The 22,891-nt window shown below is 43.2% G+C and overlaps 1 protein-coding gene across 2 annotated transcripts in view; it reads right to left on the bottom strand.

Moving 5' to 3' along the window:
• arfgef1 (ADP-ribosylation factor guanine nucleotide-exchange factor 1 (brefeldin A-inhibited)) overlaps window positions 1-22,891 on the bottom strand; it is a 50,970-nt gene that overhangs the window by 4,402 nt on the left and 23,677 nt on the right. For both annotated transcript variants that reach the window (XM_085173444.1, XM_085173445.1), the window contains 29 exons: window positions 21,339-21,696; window positions 20,350-20,475; window positions 19,543-19,790; window positions 19,019-19,152; window positions 14,939-15,173; window positions 13,343-13,442; window positions 12,905-13,044; window positions 12,707-12,815; window positions 10,255-10,456; window positions 10,049-10,160; window positions 8,556-8,761; window positions 8,362-8,446; window positions 8,057-8,222; window positions 7,654-7,805; window positions 7,420-7,548; window positions 7,164-7,322; window positions 6,707-6,851; window positions 6,525-6,615; window positions 6,316-6,356; window positions 6,004-6,173; window positions 5,345-5,496; window positions 2,733-2,905; window positions 2,432-2,592; window positions 1,873-2,003; window positions 1,499-1,628; window positions 1,209-1,344; window positions 793-931; window positions 355-427; window positions 37-196 (listed from right to left, as the gene is read on the bottom strand). In XM_085173444.1, coding sequence (XP_085029570.1) covers window positions 37-196; window positions 355-427; window positions 793-931; window positions 1,209-1,344; window positions 1,499-1,628; window positions 1,873-2,003; window positions 2,432-2,592; window positions 2,733-2,905; window positions 5,345-5,496; window positions 6,004-6,173; window positions 6,316-6,356; window positions 6,525-6,615; window positions 6,707-6,851; window positions 7,164-7,322; window positions 7,420-7,548; window positions 7,654-7,805; window positions 8,057-8,222; window positions 8,362-8,446; window positions 8,556-8,761; window positions 10,049-10,160; window positions 10,255-10,456; window positions 12,707-12,815; window positions 12,905-13,044; window positions 13,343-13,442; window positions 14,939-15,173; window positions 19,019-19,152; window positions 19,543-19,790; window positions 20,350-20,475; window positions 21,339-21,696 — 4,363 coding nt within the window. The remainder of the gene's footprint in view (window positions 1-36; window positions 197-354; window positions 428-792; window positions 932-1,208; window positions 1,345-1,498; window positions 1,629-1,872; window positions 2,004-2,431; window positions 2,593-2,732; window positions 2,906-5,344; window positions 5,497-6,003; window positions 6,174-6,315; window positions 6,357-6,524; window positions 6,616-6,706; window positions 6,852-7,163; window positions 7,323-7,419; window positions 7,549-7,653; window positions 7,806-8,056; window positions 8,223-8,361; window positions 8,447-8,555; window positions 8,762-10,048; window positions 10,161-10,254; window positions 10,457-12,706; window positions 12,816-12,904; window positions 13,045-13,342; window positions 13,443-14,938; window positions 15,174-19,018; window positions 19,153-19,542; window positions 19,791-20,349; window positions 20,476-21,338; window positions 21,697-22,891) is intronic.

Here is a 22,891-nt window from a genome sequence, read left to right as displayed (position 1 = left end):
CAGGGGTCAAAATTCTCTGAGTGAAGTGGTACTGACTTGTTTGGGTCCTACTCCTTGGACCGTCCTCGGTCACGCCTGAGGCTGAGCTGTACTGACTCTGCCGACGATTCTCCATCGCAGCTCTGTCGGAGCTGCTGATGGAATGCTGGTCATCAGAGCGGGACTGGATGTCCAATGACTTCTGGGAAACTGAGTCCTGGGAGCAAAGTAAACAGAGGTACTGCTATAATGCAAGAGCTGTACGTGTAAATCAATCAGTTATAGAAAATCTAACTTGTGTTCTCGTGCCAAAAAGGAAAGCAAAAATGCAACAAGCAGATGAAAGAAATAATTAGTGATATAAATGAAAAATACCAGCTGTTTGTCAGGCAGGCTCTGTGTTGATAAGTGCTCTCCCTCTGCCCCCGCTGGTCTCCATGTTAAAAGCCTTTGAGACAGGAGAATTAGTCATTCAATAAAACCCAACAAATTCATCTTTTCATGCAGGGTAATAAACAACATCCAGCTTTCAATATAGAAAAGTACCAGAGACGGGCGGCCAATTAAACCAACCAAGGTCTTAATTTAAAATCCATTATGATTTTTAACTTAATTATACATAATCTGAAAGAATGTGATTACACTGAATTGAGAGTGAAACATTAAAATCTAGACGCACAAAGCGAAAAATTAAGACTTATTCTTTAATTCGATCTGCCGCGTTCATTTTGCAACTAAGCACTGCTATAAGAATAACCGCAGGGATTAAATGCTGCATTCAAAAGCATGGGTGTGTTTTTGACAGCAGCTTACGCGTGTGGGATTGTGGTCTTGAAGATGTCCAGCATGCAGTTACATGTCTTGTCCCAGGTTTCTGGGGAAAACTTCTCTCCATTAAGGATGACCACATTCTCTAGACAGTTTGTGCCTGAACGGGCGAGCTGCTCATTATCTGCAGAAGAAGATAAGAGGAGGATGAGGATGAGGAGGAGGAGGGGGGGGGGGGGGGAGAGATAAGGAAACGGTGAATTGGAGAGGAGAGATGTTTCCTTATATTGCAGTACCTAAGGGACTAACTGTGCAGCTAAACTACTTGACACTGACAGAAAGGGGGTTTTCACTGGTCCGGCCCACCTAAGTGAGCTGCACACCTCCCTGCCCCTTTATTCTGCCACTTTTTAGATAATTCTGCCTGTAAACATTAGCCAAAAAGAGGGATGTGCACTCACCTTGCTGCACACACCAGTAGAGCTGAGCAAGGATGTCATCCAGCAGGACGCCATTGAGGGACTCAAAGTATTGGGTGAAGACATCGCAGATGGCGTAAAGTGCGTGGTTGCAGGTAGTCGTCATCCACTCTGCTTTCTGAGGGCGCAGTGAGAAAGTTTCAGCATGAGACCAAAAACAAATATACCGGGAGATTAAAGATTGTGCTCTGACATTTTCCGAGTGCATCTGGCTGAGCCGTTCAAACACAGGATGTGAAGCAGAGGATGTGGATGAAAGCGTTATCGTGTACCTCAGTCTGTTGCTCGGGCAGCTTCATGTTGTCAAAGATCCTGAAGACAATTCTGAACAGATCCTGCCACCAGTGTTTTTCAAAGGTGTGCCCATAGGTCTTCATCACTTCAAACATCACTGTAAGCCCCCTGGGAAACACGCAGACACACACATGCACATTTTGTTTTTCTTAACACTATAGATGATGTGTTTTTAAGTCTTTAAAGTCTATAATCTAGCATTAACTCCAGCTGTGCAGCAAGACTGTGCAGAACCCCTGCAATTCTCCATTTCTCAGCTGAAATGTGAAAGCGTTTTAAAAGCACACTTGTGCATACAGATACCCACCCTATAAGCCCCTAAACAGCAAGCTAAAAGGTAAATCCCGCCTACCTGGTCCTGACATCCAGCTTACACCTGTTGATGATGCAGGAGAGCTCAAAGAGAATAGGGAACCAACCCCGCACCCACACACGGTCCTCGGGCGCTACATTCATATCATCACTGGTGTAGTCTTTGAAGGCCTGCCAGAGAAATAAGAGCCATGTTCACCACTGCACCATTTCTGCCTCAGGAGACAATTAATCCTCCCACACATCCATACATATTGTTCATGCCCCTGGTACGCACTGCACATGTTCTCAAGTTATTACGTCAAGCACAAGAAGAAGGTGTTTTTTGCAGACAGTAGTAGATGTAGGATAGATTACAGAACTACATATATATTCATAATGCTAATGTCATGTATCTTTAATGCATTATCTTTAATAGTGTCTCTATATTGATGTCTTTAATATGACTTGAATTTTTTTGCTGCTTCAACCAACCACTTATATTCAGACTATCTGAGCTGATGCACAAGTCGGTGCATTTTGCATCATAATCAATCACAACACGCCTCCCGTACAGTATTAAATTAAGCGATCTGTATAAGACAAGGACTCGTATTGACCTGTGGCCTATCTGAGACGTATTTGGCGCAGTGTCGGATGAGGCGGATGGCTTCCATGCTGGTGTCTGGGAATGAGGCATTGCAGGCAAACTCTGACAGACACTTCACGGCATCCTGGAAGGAGTCGATTGTAGCCGCAAAGTGCTTTTCAAATACATTCGCTAGGAGGCAGACAGAGGAGGGAGCAAAATTAGAAGAGTGGTGGGGGTACAGGGGAAACGCAAATTAAATCAGTCTGCTGACTACAAGGGAAATGGAAGTGGTTAACGAGAAAATAAGTTGGGGAGGTTGTTGGACTTACTGACGATGTGACCAGTGGTCTGGAAGGCCAGCTCCACGATGCTCTCATCTTGGTCAGAGGCAGCCAGGTGGAAGACGGAGAAGATGTTTTTCCATCCTGAACGGATGTTCGCTGCCTGGGAGTTAACCATCTGGGCGATACAGCGCACCACCATGTCTCGGATGGTGGGAGACCTGAATGGGAGACAGAGTAAAGAGGTGAGAAGGGGTCAAAACAAAGAGGAAAAAGAAGGGGAAGGGGGGAGCCAAAGGCAGCACACAGATGAAGACGCAAAATAGGAGGAATAAAGTAAACAAATATTTAGTATACCACATACATAGTATATGTAGTAACATCCTGTCATACAGTTTAAACCTTCTGTTTAAGGACAGAAGCCAATCAGAAGCAGTCTTAGGATATTTTCACACCAATGGTTTGTTTACTCTGGTCCAAATCAGTTGATGAGTTTATAAACTTGTAGCTTTTCTTTAGTTTGGCTTCTTAACACATACACATGCAAAAACTTACAGGTGTACTTGAAGTGTATTAGATAGATGTGTCTGGGGTGAGAGCAACAAAAGTACATACAGGAAGAAGGTGCTGTGCTCTGGACTGCTGGAGAACATGCTACCCCTGATGCATCCCACAATGTTAAGCATACAGGATGTGACTACAGAAAAGCTTTTAACTTCAGCCTGTAAGGTGCACGTGATGGTTTGGTTGGATGGAGGTCGGATCACATCCACGCCATAAAGACACACTCTTAAGGAGAGGATGGCCTTATAGGAATAAAAGCTAACATAGCTTGTTTTAGGCATTGAATTTGTTAGAGAGTTATCACTAGGATGCCGGTGTGATAGCTCCCTCAGGACAAGGACTCCAGTCAGAGAGTGGGGCACAGAGAGTGCTTTCCAGATATACTTTAATGAACATTAACTGATTGAACAGCAGGCCAGTAGTACAGCAACTGGCATACTCAGTGAGAGTATGTCTGTGGTTCTAAATAACAAGAAAACAGGGAGAATAATTACATGACAAATATAACAACCATTACTTTTCAACATCATACATCAATAACTAAATGCTCTGGCTTAATGAAATCTCACATTGGCAGGAATATCTGCTTATCCAAAACAACAGAAAGGCCTAATATCTCAATATTAGCAAAGATCAGCAATTAGGTGGTCATCACAGCCCTCTAGTGGCCAAATAACCTAACTGATATACACAGATCCGACCTGTGTCAAAGGCTACGGTGGAAAAATCACATGCTTCTGCCAATATCAGTCGAATCTCCTAACATGCTCCATATCAGGTACATGTCTTATAATGCGCTACCTCCTAATCTAAAACCCCTAAAGGATGTAAACAATATGTCAAAGTATAGATCCGTCTCCTCCTAGACCGCCTCAGTGGAGATGTATACTTTAGCAACCTAATACCACAGACTTCTAACAACTTCCTGAAATTAACGGAAGAGTGTGTGTGTGTGTGTGTGTGTGTGTGTGTGTGTGTGTGTGTGTGTGTGTGTGTGTGTGTGTGTGTGTGTATATATATATATATATATATATTAATTTGGGAATTGATCCTTAGAGCTAGAGAGGTTCTGAATCACACTGGAAATTGCTATTCCCCCGTGCTTAGCGCTCCTCGGACTCTTAGTACGCTGGACTGTCGTAAAAGCATGTGACATCACCCAGCAAACAATAACAATGAAAGTGAAAAATAAGGAGACTTTCTGACAGAATGCATCGAGGCACAATATAAACTAAATAAGCATTATTTTGAACTCTGGATGACAGTAAAGCTACTCTAGTAGAGTCAAAGAAGAAAAACATGGAGCTGGTGCCTGCATAATTGGTCCCTTTTAAAGAGAAGAAAATGAATCTCGTCATTGATTTCAATTAGCTTTAAAGGCTCTTGATGACATCCACAGCCCTGTTCTCAGAGAAAATGATTATTCCAGCTTTGGCTAGAGTTGTGGCCTCAGTGAAGAGCAATCCTAATTGCTCCGTAGCTATGAATGAGAGAGGAGCTCTGCCTCCACTCACCATTACACACACCAACACAGGGGAAGGCAGCATGAACGAGCATGAGCGAGACACACTGTGCTGCAGGGTTTACGTGGCTGCCTGCCATCTCCTCTCTGTTGAAGCTCTCGGGCTGTTCAATCTGTGGGTGGATTTATACTTAAACTGCTACTCCTATTTCATATCAATGAAACGTGTGCTGTAGCGAAACAGCTTTCCTCTTTGACGTGCCGCGCAGCAGCCTTTACAGGAAAATCGCTCTCATTTATAAATGACAGCTGCTTAAATTCCAGCCGAGATAGATTCGGAGCAAACGAGGAAAGAGAGGCTTTTACGTGAATTCACTGAAAGGGTAATGCAAAGAGACTGAAATGGGTCAGCTGAAATGCTGGGTTGCTACTCGTCCCCACGTGAGAAAGCAAACAATATGCCAACTCACTGCTACAGGGAGGAAGGAAGGGAGGCACAGAGCTGCAGATGAGGTTAAAGGGAGAGGTTTGAGTGCATTACTTTATTCTGTGCATGCGCCACCAGGAACTACAGATTTCCACTTGCAGAGTTAACGTGATCACTCACTCACACATGATTGCACTCCTTCTGTACCTGTTCTTCTTCATGATGTGCTCGAAAGGCCTCAGGAAGTCTTTCTGGAATCTGAAGTTAGCCAGCTCCCCCTTTTCCAAAAACTTCATGGACAGCTGCCGAAGAGAATCCACCGCGAAAATGGCCACATCTTCATTAGGATTGCACCCAACCTACACAAAGACAGAACAATATTGTTAACACTGTATTATTTTTCACAGTTTTTTCTCCTAAATTCAGCGCATGATGTGCGGCTCTCTGAGAACACACTGTTCCTTTAGTAAAAAGTAAGCCTCTAACATTTCTTGAATACACTTTTCACATAACAGGCACTCCTTCGCCAAAATCCAGGTTGTAGCTGCGCCGTGAGACTCGAATCTTGGTGAGAGATGAGTCCTTGAATATCAAAATGCCAGAATTTGGCAACAATCGGTGTTTATCATTGCAAAACAGAAAGTGGGAGAGAGAAGGAAAACAAGCCTTTGTAGCTCAGTTCCTGCAAACCTTTGAGATAGATTTTCAAACCAACACCTTATGGAGGAACAAAGCTACCAAAACATAAATTAAAAAAATAAAATTTGTATTGAAATATCTACAGTGTTACTCACTTCCCCTGTCAGTGATCGTAATGTTGTGCCCGATCAGTGTATTAAGCTATGAGTTATCTAGTTCTCGCTCACCTTGTTAAAGTGGTCTCCAATAACCTCCCAGATCCTGGACCACTGCAGCCTGATGCGACCCATGTTGTAGTAGGAGATCTCCACTATCTTCTGCAGGCTGAACATACGTGGGTGTGTGGGCGAGGCCAGCTCATCCATGGACACGGCGCACAGCCAGCGCACGAAATCAACTGATGAACGGACAGAAAACGTTGGCAATGAAAAGCGGTTTGTGCAGGACGTGATTCATGCCAATCAAAAATAGCTAGCATGTACCTCTGCTTGTAAGCAATAAGGAAATTACATGTATAATAGTGGATCAGTTGGACTCACCTATTGCATTACCGTCCAGTCTGGTAGAACCTGTGAATATCCTGTACAGAAACACAAACTACTTAAGAGCTGCGCTGTATTTTCATTTCTTTTTACTCCAAAATAAAGGTAGGTAAGAGGATGTGATCCTTGCTACGTTCATTTACTGCATGCTCAGTTTAAGGACGTTAAAGTCTACAAATAAACAAACAACAGCAGGAGGTGCATACCTGTCCACAGCCACCACCACACTCTGAGAGCTGGTCTCTCCGATGGACTCCTGAATGCTGGCAATCTGCTTACGGTCCACAGTCCCTCCAACTGCAGAGCAAAACACAGATGGTTGTTAGGCTGATTTAGGCTTTAACGTTGGTCTTTGTGTGCATGATGCATTCAAATGATGATCGCTGACCTAGACCCAGGTACTCATCGCTGCTCTGCTCCTTCGTGCTCGCAATGAAGCCCTCTTTGCCCCGCACCGTCCCTGAGATGTAGCGTGCCTTGACCCCGGTACCAATCAGCTGAGCCAGCTCCAGCTGACTGATGCACTTCAAGATCTGCAAAGAGTGAGGAATTTGGAGGGAAAAAAAACAGATGCAGAAATGTAGAAAGAAGTTAAAAAACAAGCAAGCGCAGCAGACTATCATATGTAGAATAAAGTGGGAAGAGGGTAACACCAAAATTCTACAAAATGTGAGCTATAAACAAAGTAAAGACAGGTCTCTGCTCTGTTCTAGATATACAAATTGATATCCCAGAGGAATCCGAGGCTCGGGAAAGATGATCATTTAAATATGAGATGAATTATAACAACACGTTCCTGCGAGCCAACACAAACGCCAGTTTCATGTGACATCAGTGGAGCGAACCTCATGCCAGGAGTTTCCCAGATAGTTTCCATCTGTGTGAGCCACAGTGATGAGGGTCTTGATGGTGTCAATGTTCTTCTGCTTCATTTCTGCAATGCCTGAGGTGGCTGTGAGCAGGGTGAACCTGGCCAGAGCCTGCACATACGCATCCCTCTCCAGCTGTGACAGAGGCAAAACAACAACAATGCTTTGTGTCAATGCGCTGCCAGGTCGGTAATACGGTACGGCACTAGTCCTCCAAAACAGATTGCAGTACCTGTATGGAGAAGATGCACGCGATCCTGATGGCACAGCGGATTCCTTCAAGACACAGCGAGGCCACCTCAGTGTCGTCACAGTCCTGAAGCCCCACGCTGAAGGCGGCCAGGAAGGGCGTCCATGCCAGCTGAGGAAACAAACAAACAAACAACAACGGCAAGGATGATTTGTTTGCAGCTGTGTTTGTGCCCAGCTGTGTCTGAAGCATGTGTGGATGCGCTGGCGTTATTACCTTGAACATAGGTCTGACATGCTCCAGATGTGTGGCACTGGTGAAGGGAGCCTGCACGTGGCTGACGGCCTCCATCAGAGCTTTGGCCGTCTTAGCCATCTGCTCCATCTCCACGTTGTACAGCAGGCGCCTCTGTTTCTCGCTGGCCACACCTGAGCAATAAACCCCAGATAGATTTTTTTTTTTTTCTCACAGAAAGTGAAAAAAACTGCAGCTTTTCTTTTAACAGCTGCCGCAAAGTGTAAATCAGAAGTGTTTTTCAAAGAATAACTGATTTCTGATAGCTCCAACCCTCATCCCAAACCATTCCAGCAACAAAGATATCAAGTAATTGACTCTGGATAATATCTACAATCTCCTTTTTCATTACACCCTTGAGAACTCCTCCAGCACCGAGACTCACTTTGCTTGTTGGATTTCATAGTGAGCTCTTTTGTCTCCTTCATGGCGATCTTTTTCCCTGCGATCTCGTCGTAGATGGCTGAGAGATATTCCTCAGGTAGGTCTTTGCTGTCATTGATGCCCCGGTTCATCTTGATATATTGCTCTTTTGTCATTTTATTCTTAACCTTTGCAGATAACAACAAGGATTCGGGTCAAAAGCTGATTATTTAACTTCTGTGATTTATGCTGAACAGATATTTAAGGGAAGGACTGCTGTCTAAACACATCCCGAAGGCCACTACCTCACTGAGGCGGAGCGCTCACCTGTGGACTGTGAAGGTCTGTTGTCAACATAATGATTGAGTAGGCAAGGACATACGCAGTGTCAGCGCTGGCAAAGAGCGTTTGCCTGGGAAATGGACAGGAAAGCAAGGGTAGGAGAGCAGATTAATTTAACAGCACGGTGTTTACTGACCCCAGAGAACCGAACGCAAGCATTTCCAGAGTCATAAACTCACCCCTGGTTGCATTCAAGATATCTCGCCGCAAATTTCTCCATGAGCCGGTCAATTTTCTGGGCCTCTCCGGGCAGCCGAAAGCCCTCCAGGAACATCCTCAGCGCAGAGACAAAGTCTTTGCCCTGGAAGTCCATTTGATCCACGTAGGCGTACATCACCTCTTTATTGAAACGGTCATTATCCCCGAGGAATTCTCCCACTTGAGTCTGACAGAGCAAAAGAAAACAGAGACTATGTGAAACGTACCGCAATGTAAAACACATATTTAGCATTTGTCTGTGCTGGTTCTTATCTACTGTGTGTGTGGGAGAGAGTCTGAAATAGAGTGAAGTTCTGAGATGAGATTTATTTTCTAATGAGATGGAATGACCATAAATGTGCCAAAGTTTGTCTTTCTCTAGGAAATTTCTTAATGGAGCTAAATGGCACTCCCCTTGTGATGCATGAAGCACCAAAAATACATTTGACAAACTCAGCACCAACATTTCTTTTCAGAAATAATCATGTGCTTGCACAAAAAAAAAGGGGGTATGACCAGTTTTATGCAAACAAAATTTTTTTTCTACTGGGCTACAAATGCCAATTGCATCAGGCGCATGCTAGCGACAGCAGGACAGGATGTAGACTTTAATAATATCCTACTGTAGCTGATCTGGGCTCTGTGCCACAAAACAGGTTATATGCTGTTTCCGTTATATGGATCCACTTACCCTAACATCGGGACATGAACATGATAAGGTAACCCAGGATTTATCAATCTAGCTGGGATAGGATTAGCATGTTTACATCAAAGGGAAGTGGTGCTGGTAGCTGTTAAGTTATGTGTAAGAAACTGTATTTATCACTGATCCTCATTGTTAGACCCTCTTGCTATGAAGGTGAACCACCTTGATAGTCCAGAAAACTCAGGGTTAATCCTGAAGTTAAGATAGATTAGCCACATCCTGCTTCATAGGACAGGCTGTAGCGTTAGCTTGCTGCACCCTTGTTCTGACGGGTGGATGCAGGCAACAGAAGAAAAACAGTCCCTTCACGCCATCTCATATCTGTTGCAATATTTACAATATTAGACATCTTTCTTCATTTCATATCTCAGCTTTAGTTAACGATTCTGATCTCCAGATGTTTGTGTGGGGAACTCACTCCATGCTACTAGAATGAGCCATTTTCCTCCCTGCCATAACTTCGCTTGAGTAAATCTCATTTGTGCTATTTTTAATAACACCCCCCCCCCCGACACATACAACAACTGTTCTGGTGTCACAGCCGCACTTACAACTCTGGCACTATCAGCCGTCGGTGACCGAGTATCGTATTCGCTTAACCCGGTCTTGGGATGAAGCTGTAAACGTTACACCTGCTCTGAAATCACTGTGCGGTTTGTGCTTCCTCACTTCAACATGCCAAAAGTCTGGACCCAAATCTGTGTTGTGAGCAGAGAAGCAGATCTGTACTCTGTTTTAGCTGAAAGTAAGAACCACATGACTTCTTACCGAATCGAGCCTCTCCTCCTGGTGCAAAAACTGAGCAAGGTCCTCGGGGGTTGTACCCAGCATGCCTTGCTCCTGAAGGTACTGAATTCCTCTCTTTGGTTTCTTGTTAAACCTATGGAAGATCCAGAGAAGGACAAGTTAATGAAGCTAATGCCACAGTTATCCGGAGGATAAAACGATTACTCCGTGAAAGCGGCACCCCTTACAGGTCGATGCCCTGCTCGATGATCTCCTTTTGCTGCTTGAGCACTTCGAACTGCTCTGGGTTGTCAGTACCAGACATCTGCGTGCTGTAGCTTCCGATACCGGATGAGGCTGTGGAGTCCAGAGAGTTAATGCTCCCATAGCGGTTTATGGTCTCTGGAGCCTTGGACTCTGTGCTTTCTTGTTCTGATGGTTTCTCTTGGCCTGAGGAATAAAAAAGAAAGAGAAAAAATACACCAGATGAGACAACGCAGAAGGGACGACAGATAAGTGGACATATATGATAATAACAGAAAAAAAAAAAGACTATTGTTGCAACTCCCAGCAAACATCATAGAAGTGAGGCCTTTAATTGAAACTCTGGCACAAGCATGGCCTCAAGGCTTAAAAAACAGCTAACTAAAAGCTAGTACTGCAGGAGACAAACTTCAGTCATTTAAAATGGGGAAAACTGGACTAAAGAAAATGACCCCAAGGTCTACTTAATGATTTTTTTTTTTTGTTGTTGGCAGGGAGGGTATGAATGCAAGCGTTACTCGAATGCGTGCACAATCGCAGCTTAATGAATTCCAGAAACACACATTTATTCACACTGTCGGAGCAGATGCAAGGCAGGAGGGAGGGGAGGGGTATTATAAAAGGTGGGTTATCTGAAAAGCTCCAGGTCGTCAAAGGGAAAGCAGACAGAACTTAGACACCAATAGAGGCTGGTTTCTTAAGCCTGCTGGAGTAAGCTCAGAGATCTGCTGCTGCTGCTGGAGCGAGTCCACGCTGTAAGACGGAGGGAGTCTGATTACCTATCGGAAACTCTTTAAAACATTCAGGACAAAGCCGCAGTAATGTGAGCTGGCAGTCTGTGTCCACTCCCCGGCCTACAGAACGGAGGGAAAACAATGGGGGAACACAAGCTGTGCGTCGGGGAACTACTTTATAACGTTTCCATCAAAACTAACCAGCAGCATTTTCACCTATTAGTAGTTGTGGTTAAATTCAAACACGGTTTTTGTTACAAATCTATGGGTGTAGCTGGGCAACAGGAAACTCTCAAACACAAGCTATGTAACCCAACATTAGTACAAAACTCCCTACGGACACAACGGGTGTAAAACGAGCGACACAAACACGTTCCAGCAAACACTCCATACTGCTCTACTGTTACCTGCTCTTGCTTTGAAGTCGCTCACAAAGGAGAGACAAGGGACAGTTTAAAAACAGGGGATGTGATATATTGTACTACTATACTCTAAGACACTACACAATCCAATGCTTTGTAACCACAATTCATATTCCACCTTGTAAAATAAAAGAAAAAAGTAAAAACTTCTGTCTGAAATTCGGCGGCAGCCTGCAGGACAAACGTAACATTCAAAATTCAAATACTAACCTATGAGTTCCTGCTAGATTGCTAATGAGGTGTCATAAGTTTTGAAATAGAAATAGCGCCACTGTGAGCGAACACAGCTGCCTATGCTAGTTAGCCCTGTTAGCCCAGCCTGAGGCTAGCCCATGGGCTGCTCCAGAGGGCTTCTGGGATATCTTTCCAGTGCTTTCACGCAGCTGTACTCTTCCTTAGTTTGAGCAAACAACAGAAATCCTCCGATGTGCTGAAAACCCAAGGGCCAGTCTGACACTGAAGATATGCTCAGTATGTCATGGAGGGTTTTTTTGTGCCCCCCCGCCTCAATCATGGCTCGGCCTAAGGTTCTTTTCAGGATTAAACCTCCTGGATTAGCCCGTCTGCGCCAGCCTCTGGGCATTATCCCGCTGTTTCGAGCGGTGGGAACCGAGCTGATGAACGTTTGCATTTCTTCTTAAGAGTTGTAGCTCTCCCAGATGAATGCCAGCTGTCCACACTGCCTCTGATTGCAACTATGCTGATGGCGGTTTATCGCAAACCAGTAAAAACCTTTAAAAACCTAAATTATGAAATTATTGCTAGAAATGTCTAAATTTTGGAAATGGGAGCGTTTAACAAAAATCTGGCAAATAAAATACAAAAATTATTCAATCTTAATTAGCATAAGAGTGTTTAATTAGCATCATATTTCCTACATCAGGTGGAGGATTGAAAAAGACGGAGGCTACAAGACAAAAAATAAAATAAAGGTACCCATACACTTCCTTTTATTTAAGCTTTAATCATTAAACATTCAAACCTTATTCTGAAGACTTCAGTAATATTACAGGCTTGTATTCTGTAATATTGCAGAAATTGCAGAACGTATTCTGCAATTTAACCAAACAGTCTTCACTGTTATTTTTAAGGAATTACTACACTCTCCCCTGCAGTAACACATTGTTCTGTGTACAGCTAGCCTGTCTTGGATTGTTTCAAACTACCAGCCAAACACTGATCAGTGTGCAGAATAATAATGAAGAGAAAGGTTATGCCTTGTATTCAGATCAGGTCTGATGACTGGCAGACAGTTTTGACAAAAGACACGAGTGTCTCACCGAGGCTGGTCTGGGAATTGGGGTTGACGTATTGGTCTTTACTCCACTCCACCATACACTTCAGGATTGACACTAGACACTCAAGGCCTTTCTTTCTCAGGGTCAGCTCCTAGAAAAGCATCCCAACAATTTTTTTTTAGCCCAAGATTGTGAATAATAGCAATAATAACTTTAAATTAAATAAATAAATAAAGTCACCTGCTGGGGGGTTATCCCAAGCTCATGGCCTCCACGACCTTGTGCAATTTTCGAGAGGTCGTTGACCAGCCGTTCAAATATGTTAGCAGCATTCAAGTCACAGTCATAGTTCACGTAGATGTCCACCACACTCTGGGCGTCTGATGGGACAGATGGGAGCCAGATGGAGTTTGGCAGTGAAAATGTGGAGGGTGAATCAATAGGCATACATATAAAGATAATCATTAATCATTAGATGAAACTGCAACTTTGTTAGGACAGTCACGTGAAAAAGGAAGCAGTTCATATGAGGTATTATTCAGCATTTCTGTACAGCTAAAAACCGTTTTGACAAATAGCAGATATATCTGCACCACATCTAAAGCCCCAATCAAAGTACTTCTATTTTCTATTTTCTAAATGACACAAAGAGAAGTGAAAATAGAGAGAGAAGCCAACCTGCACATATTCTAGTGAGGGTTTGTATAACCATCCATTTGTGGTCATAGGAGCTTGTGGACGTCTCAAGAATATACAGGAAAATCTCCTTGAAGAACACCTGTTGAGAGAGTTCATGTGACAGTGTAAACATGAATCACACACACAAGGAGAGGTAAAAACAACCTGCAGTTGCCAGCATAACCAAAAAAGAAAGAAAGAAAGAAAGCCCACATGCAACCCTCCAGAAGCAAAACACGATTCCCCTCGAGTGGATACAACAAATATAGCAGGTGGATGTCAAATGTTCGACAGTTACACTCAGAAGAATAAACTGTAGGCAGAGGAGGAAGAACGTTACAGCAGATACGGTAACAGCCCGTCAATATCTCTTACCACTGAAAGATGCTAGATATAAACATGAAAGATACACACATATACTGACAGTTCTTCACTGTAAAAACAAGTTGACCAAAATTATTTTCTCTTTTAAATGTGGCGTTTAACACCTCAATTGTTCATTTCCTGTGTTTCCTACAAAGTGAACCAGGTGCCAGATGAACTAGTTGGCTGATGAACTAGCCAAGTAGTTCATCGGGTTTTCCCTGCACATCTAAGTAAAAATAAAAGAGAGAAAAAATATCCTAGCTTGGGAAAAATACCATGGGAAAAATATTGAATGACTTCTGGGTTCAAAACATTTCTTTGTACTACGTTCCAGAGGCTGTTAGTGCAGAAACTGCTGCTTTCTATGGCGATCCTTTCTGTCGATACCTTTTTGCTATAAATGGCACTTCTTTGAACTCCAAAAGTGAGACAATGCTCACCGATGTTAAAGCAGAAATAAACATTTATAGCCGGGCACAAAACGACTTGGGTCCCTAAAGCTAATTTTCCCTTCATCAGTAATGTACAAGGAGGATTTATTTTATTACTCACACATTTACACCTAATAAGGATTTAAGTGTGCCGACACAGGTCGCTGTCTTCCTAGATGTTACCTCGGATCACTGAGCTGAACTTCATGATTCCATTTGCAATACAGTTGTCTGACAATAACGCAGCTTACAAGTTTAATAGTAAGTAAGACCCCAAATAAGAGGGGCTGCATGTCTTTGTGATGAACCTCTGAGGTCTATGGATGAAGCCTGCTAACAAAGGAGATATCAACTGAAAACTCTTCTTCTGTCACTTGCATAATCAAGATGGCAACGACTGAAATACCAGACTTAATGCTTCCAATTGTTTTACCACAATCATCTTTTATATACAGTTTATGGTCAATACTTTCATAAACTATATGGACAAAAGCACTGGGTCACACCTACTGTTAGCCATGCAGTGTGCCTTTACAAACACAACTGAATACGACTGTGATGCTGTAACAGAAAGGAAATGAAAGCATTTAGGAACCACAGCAACCCAGCCGTGAAGTGGCAGACCACGTAAAGGTCCCCGAGTGCCGTCTCTGCTGACTCAATAACTGCAGAGCTCCTCTGGCATTAACATCAGCACAGAGACTGTGTGCCGGGAGCTTCACGGCATGGGTTTCTACGGCCGACAGCTCTTGTGTAGGAGACCCAGTGCTTTTGTCCAAACTTAAAGCAAATGCTTTACCTCGATTTGCATCTTGAGGTGTGTCTTGAAGTGAGAAAGGAGAGTGAGGAAAATGGAGAGAGACAGTTCGAAGACCTCAGGCACAGAGGAGACCCCATTCTTGGACAGAGCCACACACAGGTACTGCTTGATGGCGTTTATGAACATCTCGTTGGTCTTAAAGATGGGCCCGGCGTTTTGCAGGATGGACAGCAGCAGCTGGAGGGACAAGACCTTCGACCGCAACTCGTGGGACCTGAGACGAGGAGAGAAAAGAGAAGTTGAAATCTTTGATGAAAGCAAGGGGAACAACTGATTCTCATTTGGAAAGTTACAAAATTAAATTCATCCACAACAATAACATAAGCTTGTTATCATGAGTTGACTGTCTCCTTTGAATAGAAAAGAGGGCTTAAATGAAAACACAAAAAGATACCCTGTGCAGTGGTTTGTTTGTGCGCACATATCAATGTGTGAGGCTTCATTTCCTATAGCAGGGGTCGGCAACCTTTCTAATGATGAGTGCCATCTAAAATTTCCTCAGAAGTCAATGTGCCATATCAACTGTTGCATTAGCAATAGATTTAATAATGCTCTATATCAACAGCTACACACTATATAAAACAACTTTATAGAACTATATTTGTTCACAGACGTTGGCATAGTGCAGATCAGCTATTTTGAGAAAAAAAAAAATAGACTTTTTATTAACAAGAACACCAACAGCAAAGGAACACAACAGAAAATTGCAAATGCTAGTTATGGTTTCCTCACAAGAATGATAAGAAAAATAAACTGGGCCAAGATGGCATGTTTGTTAATACAGGGATACACATGTTAATGTGATCTCTGGTCTCCCACTCAGAGACACAGGTCTCCGAGCATCCAGCATTCAGACGGCTACCCAAGGACACTCTTCGTGTGAGAGAAAATCTGCTCACACAGATATGTAGAGCCAAATACTGTCAATAAGGCCTCTGCAATGTTCTTAACACAGTTAAACTTGTCAGGTAGTGATGCCCAGCAGGTGAAGATGCACAGACACAGCTATGGATTCCAGCTGCGTTCGTAGTTCTGCAAACTTTGACCCCCACAGAGTCGAGCTTTTCAGTTCAATCAGCTGCATTTCGATGTCCTCTGTGTCCAGCCAGTTAAAGAGAGACAAATCCAGCTGCTCGTTAAAGCTTTCTGGTTAGATCAAAAAAGAAAACATTGGTCCATACACCTGAAAGTCCCGAAAATGCATCGTGAATCCTGTCTCGAGTCCATGGATGTATCCGTGTATTTCCGTGGTGCTGATGCTGCGCTGAGCGGACAGCTCCTGAAGCATTTAAAGCGTCGGAACGTGGAAATTTCAGCATCTCTTGAAAAAACTGCCAGCTAGCCACGTCCCTCTCACGGGGTAGGGTAAGTTATTTTTAGCCAATTACAAGTTGAATCTGGTAGTTGGGGTTGTTAGCTAAGATACCATCATTAAGAAGAACAACTGACGTGTCTATGCGAGCTAATTTGAGATGTGCACCGGTGGCCCGGCCATTTATTTTTTAATGCTCCTTCTCAGATTAATTCACCGCGTGTCGTGCCATCAGTTAAACCCTTCACATGTCAGCTGTGGCACGAGTGCTCAGGGTTGCAGACCCCTGTACTATAGCATTTTACAGATCCAAATCTGCAATAACGCTCAGCGCTACATAAAACAACCAAAAAATGTATCTAATCATCTGCCCAAGGCTTTTAACCATGAAAAGTTTTCGTCACAAAATGCTCTTGGCAACCAAAAGAGAAAAAAAAATCTCACTAAAACAAAGTACCTATAAGTGACATGATCTGTCCTTCAAGCAAAGTTATTCCACAAAGTGGGAAAAGTGTAACGCGCAGTAAAACTAAATCATGCTGTATCTCTGCATCAAAGAGTTAAAAACTTCAACAGCATCAAAGAAATGCTCGGGAAACCAAATCAAAGAGCTGCTGCGCGTATAGCCTCAGCCCGTCTGAACCGTTTTCCTGCAGCAGCAGGACGAAACGAGTCAAAAATCACACTTTCAGCTACTTTATATTCTGGGTTTGGCTGCTTCTGTGCAATATCTTCCATCTCTGGCAAGTGGACAAATTAGGATTTATGTGGCACAACAACAGGGTGCCTCTACTTCTCTTTCAATAGCCAAAAAATATGGAGCAAAGGAAAACATACTGCTTTATCGCCAACCAGATTGTTGTGAAGAAAGAAATGCAATGTTAGTACAATGCAAGAAAACTACAACACTAAAAGCATTAAAATAAGAAAGAAAAATGCAGGGTTAAGACAGCTGGCCTCCTTTTCATACCCAGAGACTGCATCGCCTTTATTTTAAGTTTATCCCACTTAGGATATCCAGAAAAGAGTAGTTAGCACATTAGCAAATCTAGAATAAAACTCAAGTATTTCTTCAAATTTACCAAATAATAAAACAAAGTAGTTTCTGATGGTGATAATGATAATAATAAAGCCACACTTTCGCCTGTGTGCTCCCTCATGACAGAGTGACAAAGTGTGACTCATGAGGCAGAACAGCCTTGTTAGGAAGGTAAAAGGTTTCTGTCTGGCACTGACACGGCACATCAGTGCTGAGGTAACTGATGTGGCCTTCATTAGACAGACACACACACACACACACACACACACACACACACACACAAATGGGCACAAACACACAAACACCATTCTTTCTTTTGAATTTTCAACATTTTCATTAAAAAGCTATTGAGCAAAGGACTGAGATTGCAGTTCATTTCACCAGATTAAAGTAAAATAAAAGTGACAGATGATTAAATAAACGGAACAGTAAACAAACCAGCCAGCAGAGCCTGAATTGAGTTTCACAAAGAAACCAGATGCGGGAAATCCAGTTTCTCAAAAGCTATAGCCATCAGGTCAAGCCAATCACATGCCCTTTTTGGAAAACCAGAGATGGGTCAGAAGAAATATTACATGAAGGCACAAATCTAATTATACTTTTCTGCTGTTAAAAAAGGGAAGCAGTTAAAATGGGATGAAACCAGGAAGTGATTCAGAAAATGCTGAGTGATGGCTCATTGTCTGCCTTATCATCATGTATCAGAACACTGCAGTTATCATGGGAGCGATCCTCAATTTAAACCATGACTCACATTTGCGCATGTCTATCCCAAAGATGAAACCAAATAAAAAATGAAGCTTTTCATTGGGGGCTTTACTGGAAGCACAATACATCACTAATTCATTTTACTAACAAACAAAGGTTTTCGAGGGAGAATGTCAGCTGGAAAGCATCCAAATAAAACAGATTTTCCACATTCTTTTAGATAACCACGTTAAAATTTTCATTTATTTCTCAATAAATGTCAGTAATATGTTCCTCCACTGCAAACTAAGTAATCAAGATTGGGATACAGCAATGAACGGATAGAAAATAAGTTCAAAACTATTTGGATAATTCATTATTTCAGTTGTTTAGCAGCAAAAATATCTTACAGTTAGGTCTTACAGTTAATCACTCGGTCATCCATCCATCCATCAGTAGAAGTCAAGGCAAAGACCCAAAGATTTTCCTCAAACTGACCACCTCCCCTCTTAGGTCTACAGGGGGACACCAACGCGCTCCCAAGTCAGAGATATAATCTCCCAAGTGTGCTGGCTCTGTCCTGAGGTCTCTTCCTGGCAGGACATACCCCAAACACCTCACCTAGGAAGTGCGGTGCCACAAGGCCCAGCCGTCCAACCGACAGGAGGGGTTTGGTGCTATGTGGACCGAGGTGGAGCTTTTTGCCGCCCGATTCCTCAGTTATTAAACCTGCCTTCAAGAAAGTGAAACCTCAAATGCCTCCGACATAATTTAAGAGAGTCTGCTTGATTGGTTTTCACAGGCATGAAACCAAACAGAAGTCATTTTATGTATTTTTTACTGCTGTGTCTAAAACACGCATTATTTCAGTATCAGGCTGCTATCACACCTTTCCCTCCTAACACAGCATAATTCTCTCACTTTTTTTTTGCATAAGTCAAAGGAGTCGAAAATATTAACCAGAAACAGACGAACCAAATAACACACAAGAGCAGTCATTATGTTTAATTTGTATCCTTACTTCGGATCAGGTGGCCCATCTGATAGCGGTTTCATTGACAGCTTGCAGAGCGAGCGAAAGACAAGAAAGGCATCTTTCTGGAGGATGTGGGAGAATTTAGCACCTGGCGGCTGGCCCGGTGCTGATCCTGATTCCTGCAGACGAACCAGAGAAACAAAAATACTTTTTAAAAAATGCCACTTTCACTCTTTATATCCTGTTGAGTGCTTAACATAAACTGTGTGTGATTATGAGCCTCCAAATCTATTAGATTTCTTTAACAGCAATCACTGAGGAGTGCAATCCTGCATAATTGGTCACATACAGCTGAATGGAAAAATTGTAACTACATAAGAATTGTAGAAAATAGCTACTTTAGCTTAATTAAAAAAACAAAACAAAACAGGTATTCAAAGTGTGTGTGACATGTCTTTCATCATGCTTTTGATTCAAATAGGGTAACATAAAGGTTCACAGTCAAAGCTCTGATCATTTGCAGGTGATGTTAATTTGACATAAAGTAAGCAAGCTGCGTTTCCTGGTACCTGAGTGTCGTTGGATGAGACGGAGAGTCTGTCATCAGGCAGGGAGGGGGTGAAGCTGGCAGAAATAGGTGTGCCGGGGATGCCGTTGGCATGGATGTGCTCGCTGTCGCTACCCACAGTGCCCTCATCCTCCAGGGAGCTCTGGGTGCCCTCTGTTGCCGCTTCTGCAGGCTCTGACTCTGCTGGCTCCCCCTCGCCACCAGACTCCTTGGTGTCAGAGCACAGGTTTGCTGGGTCCAGGCAGTGGCCTGCAGGGTGGAGTTGAACCGACAGGGGTGATACACTAATCTGTAATATTTAAACACCTTAAAATCATCTACAAAAGGGACACAAATTGGTTTTATGACGAGAAAAGCATTCTAGACATAGTTTGACGACCTGACGAATTACAAAGAAAGAAGACGGCTCTGGAACATAAACGCCATCTTTCATCTGAGGTTAGCGAAGCAAAGAACTATTCTTCTGTGTGCTCAAAGAATTTTTTTAGGTTTTTAAGCTTTTACCCACAAAGAAAGAGCTCTTTGCTTTTTCCATACACCTCCACGAATGAGCCGTGGAAGTGTCGGGAGGAGAAATTATAAGATAACACTCTTCTAACTCGCTAAGTCTGGGGTAAGCTTTGCATAATGGCTGCAAATCTGCACAGGTTTTTGAGAATTTAAAGATCTCCTACTCCGGCAGCAAACTGAAATCTACTTTCAGGAGTTGGCCTCAATAAAGAGCAGCTGGTTGCTGGTTTATTCTTCAGTCAGCCACTTTTAAAAATAAAACACAGATTTAAGCAAACAAGCAAAAAAGAAATCTTACCTCCTGCAACAGTATTGACCACCTCTTGCAGAATACTCTGGACAATTTCCTGGGCTTTCTCCTCATAGTTTGGGGTCTCCCTGTCCTCCTCCTCAGCTGCCTCTGCATGCTTCTGGGCTGCTGCGCCTAAATAAAAACATGTAAAGTCTGAGTGTACACCTTGATACGTTGTACATGCAGTCCTGTGAAAAAGAAAGTTCTGTATAGAGTCCCGTGAAAAGCTAGAGGCTGGAAAAAATGGCTTTATTAGTCTTTCACGTTATTGTGGAAGAATTTTGGCCCACTCTTCTTAACAACATTGCTTCAGTTTATGGAGGTTTGCAGGAATTTGTTTATGCACAGTTCTCTGAAGGTCTGGAAACCTTGATTCTTTTCTTCTTCTGTCATTTTGTTGTAGATTTTCTGCTGCACCCAAATCATAGGCCGCTACAGGACTGCCTAGAGATCTTTTAAAACCGCGTGTGGAGTGCAGTAAAAGGGGTCAGCATGCAAAAAGTTACAATGTCACTAAAAAACATTTTTTATTCTTCTCTTCAGATTCTACAGTAGTTCCCTCATTAAAGGAGCTTCTGCAACACTGTCTGTAGTATCAAATATCTGCAACAGAAAACACTGGTTCCTGCAGGTTTTTTTTTAATTATTACACCAAACTGCAAAGCATTTTAAGCACGAGGCTTTTACAGTTTGCATTCAAGGTGCTGTGTACGCTGGACAAGTTGATACAACTCAAATGACATGCCACGTGCTCTTGAACGTTACGCCGTGTGCCTGATATATTTAAAGCGGCAGTTAAACAGCACTTAGCTGTGAGAGAGTTGATCGCTTTAGTGGCCAAACATGGTATTTAGTGGCACAGGGAGAGATTAAACTTAAAAAAACAAAAAAGCAAGATAATGGGTTCATAATCAGGGAAGAGATATTTTGTGATTGTCTACTGACAGAGAAAGAGAAAATAGAAAAAAAATTAGAAACTCTGCGTGCACCCTTACTTTCTGCCGCTGCAGTAGCTTGGTCTGCCTCGGTTTGTTCACTTTCAGCCACGCAGAACTCTGAACCGTTTTCTGGGTCTGGGTTCTCTCCCTTCTCCTCCTGCTCCCTCTGCTCCTCCTGCTCTTTGGGGGCAGACCTGCCATTGCTCTCCGGGGCCGGTGTCGAGGGCGTCGATGGGGTGGACGGGGTGGTGATGCTGGGAGTCGGAGGGGTGAGGGGCCCGTTGGCCTCCCGTGTCGGACCCTTCGCCGGCGAATGAATGTGGGTCTGGTGCTGGGCGGAGTCTGGCTCGGTGTGCTGAGTGACTGGGGAGTGCTGCCTGTGCCGCTCTCTCTCCAGCTGTTTTGCTTCTTGCAGCTGTAAGCAGGGGTGGGGCCCACACACACACACATACGCACACACAGACAAAAAACAGCAAAGCACACATAGACAGACAAAGCATGCAAAGAACAGCAAAAGCATCATAGAAGACAGAGGCATGCAACACACAGACACACAGAGAAAAAAAGCAAAGGTTAAGCATATAAACAAACTTATCAACAATTACAAGTCTGATCAGCCTGTCTAGATTCCCTGAAGACTCACTGAGCCACAACACTCCCAGATGTCAAAGCAGAGAACAAAAGATGACTACAGATTGTAGTTGTAGTGTACAAAAAAAAGCAATACAGTTTGCCAGCATACATCAGATGTGTGTTCATATGGAGATGCGTATGAAAATGCACGCACTGAGAAGAAAGACATGCCATTAAAAAAAACAGCAATGAGACAAACTTCGAGGAATCGGTTCATGCTGGCCCGTGTCAACGGGGTCTACTCTAACCCGCCGGTGCTGCAAAATATTTCTGGTGGAAAAATGGCTGTCCCGGCTGATGTGTCACAGCTGACATGTGCAACTGCTGCTTCTGACGGGGAGCGCCGCAAAGTGTTGCCATGCTTTAGCCGGGCAGGGCACAGGCCAAAAGTGGGTCATAAATCATTTGCACATGCTCATAATCTATTAAAAAAAACATTACATGTTTGTGAAAGTTGTGCTGATTGCCTCCTGGAAAAGGCTTCTGAGAAAACAAAGAGATATTTAAGAAAAAAAACAGTATAACACTTCAGTGCTTGACAGCAAACACCGATCGTACGAGGAAAAAAAATAACTACGAGCAGCGGAGATTCTCTCAGCCGAGCTAAATTAACAAGAACCCAGCGCTGCATCTTGCCATCTGAGCGTGCGTGTGATGATTTGCCGACAATAAAGGTTAAAAGGCAAATGACAGACTCAAGAGTCAAAGAGGAGAGGCGCAGCAGCTTGAAGGGGGGGACGTGGGTTACAGATGAAAATACAAACAGTGTAACACATTTACCAAACAATGTGATCTTTCGAGCGACGGCAGACTCTCTCAGAGCTTTAATTAGAAGAACAAATGAGCCAAAATGAATTTGTTTCAACGAATTAGCCTGTCTCATATCCATTACTAGCCATAAGACACAATTACACTATCAGTATTATTACATTCAATCATTTGACTATTCTAATTCTTACAAAGCAAACCAAAAACTG

Source organism: Neolamprologus multifasciatus, chromosome 9 (assembly GCF_963576455.1).
Source record: "Neolamprologus multifasciatus chromosome 9, fNeoMul1.2, whole genome shotgun sequence".
NCBI classification, from domain to species: Eukaryota; Metazoa; Chordata; class Actinopteri; order Cichliformes; family Cichlidae; genus Neolamprologus; species Neolamprologus multifasciatus.
The sequence above is the reverse complement of the archived record's forward strand: the minus strand, read 5'-3'. Positions and strand labels throughout refer to the sequence as shown.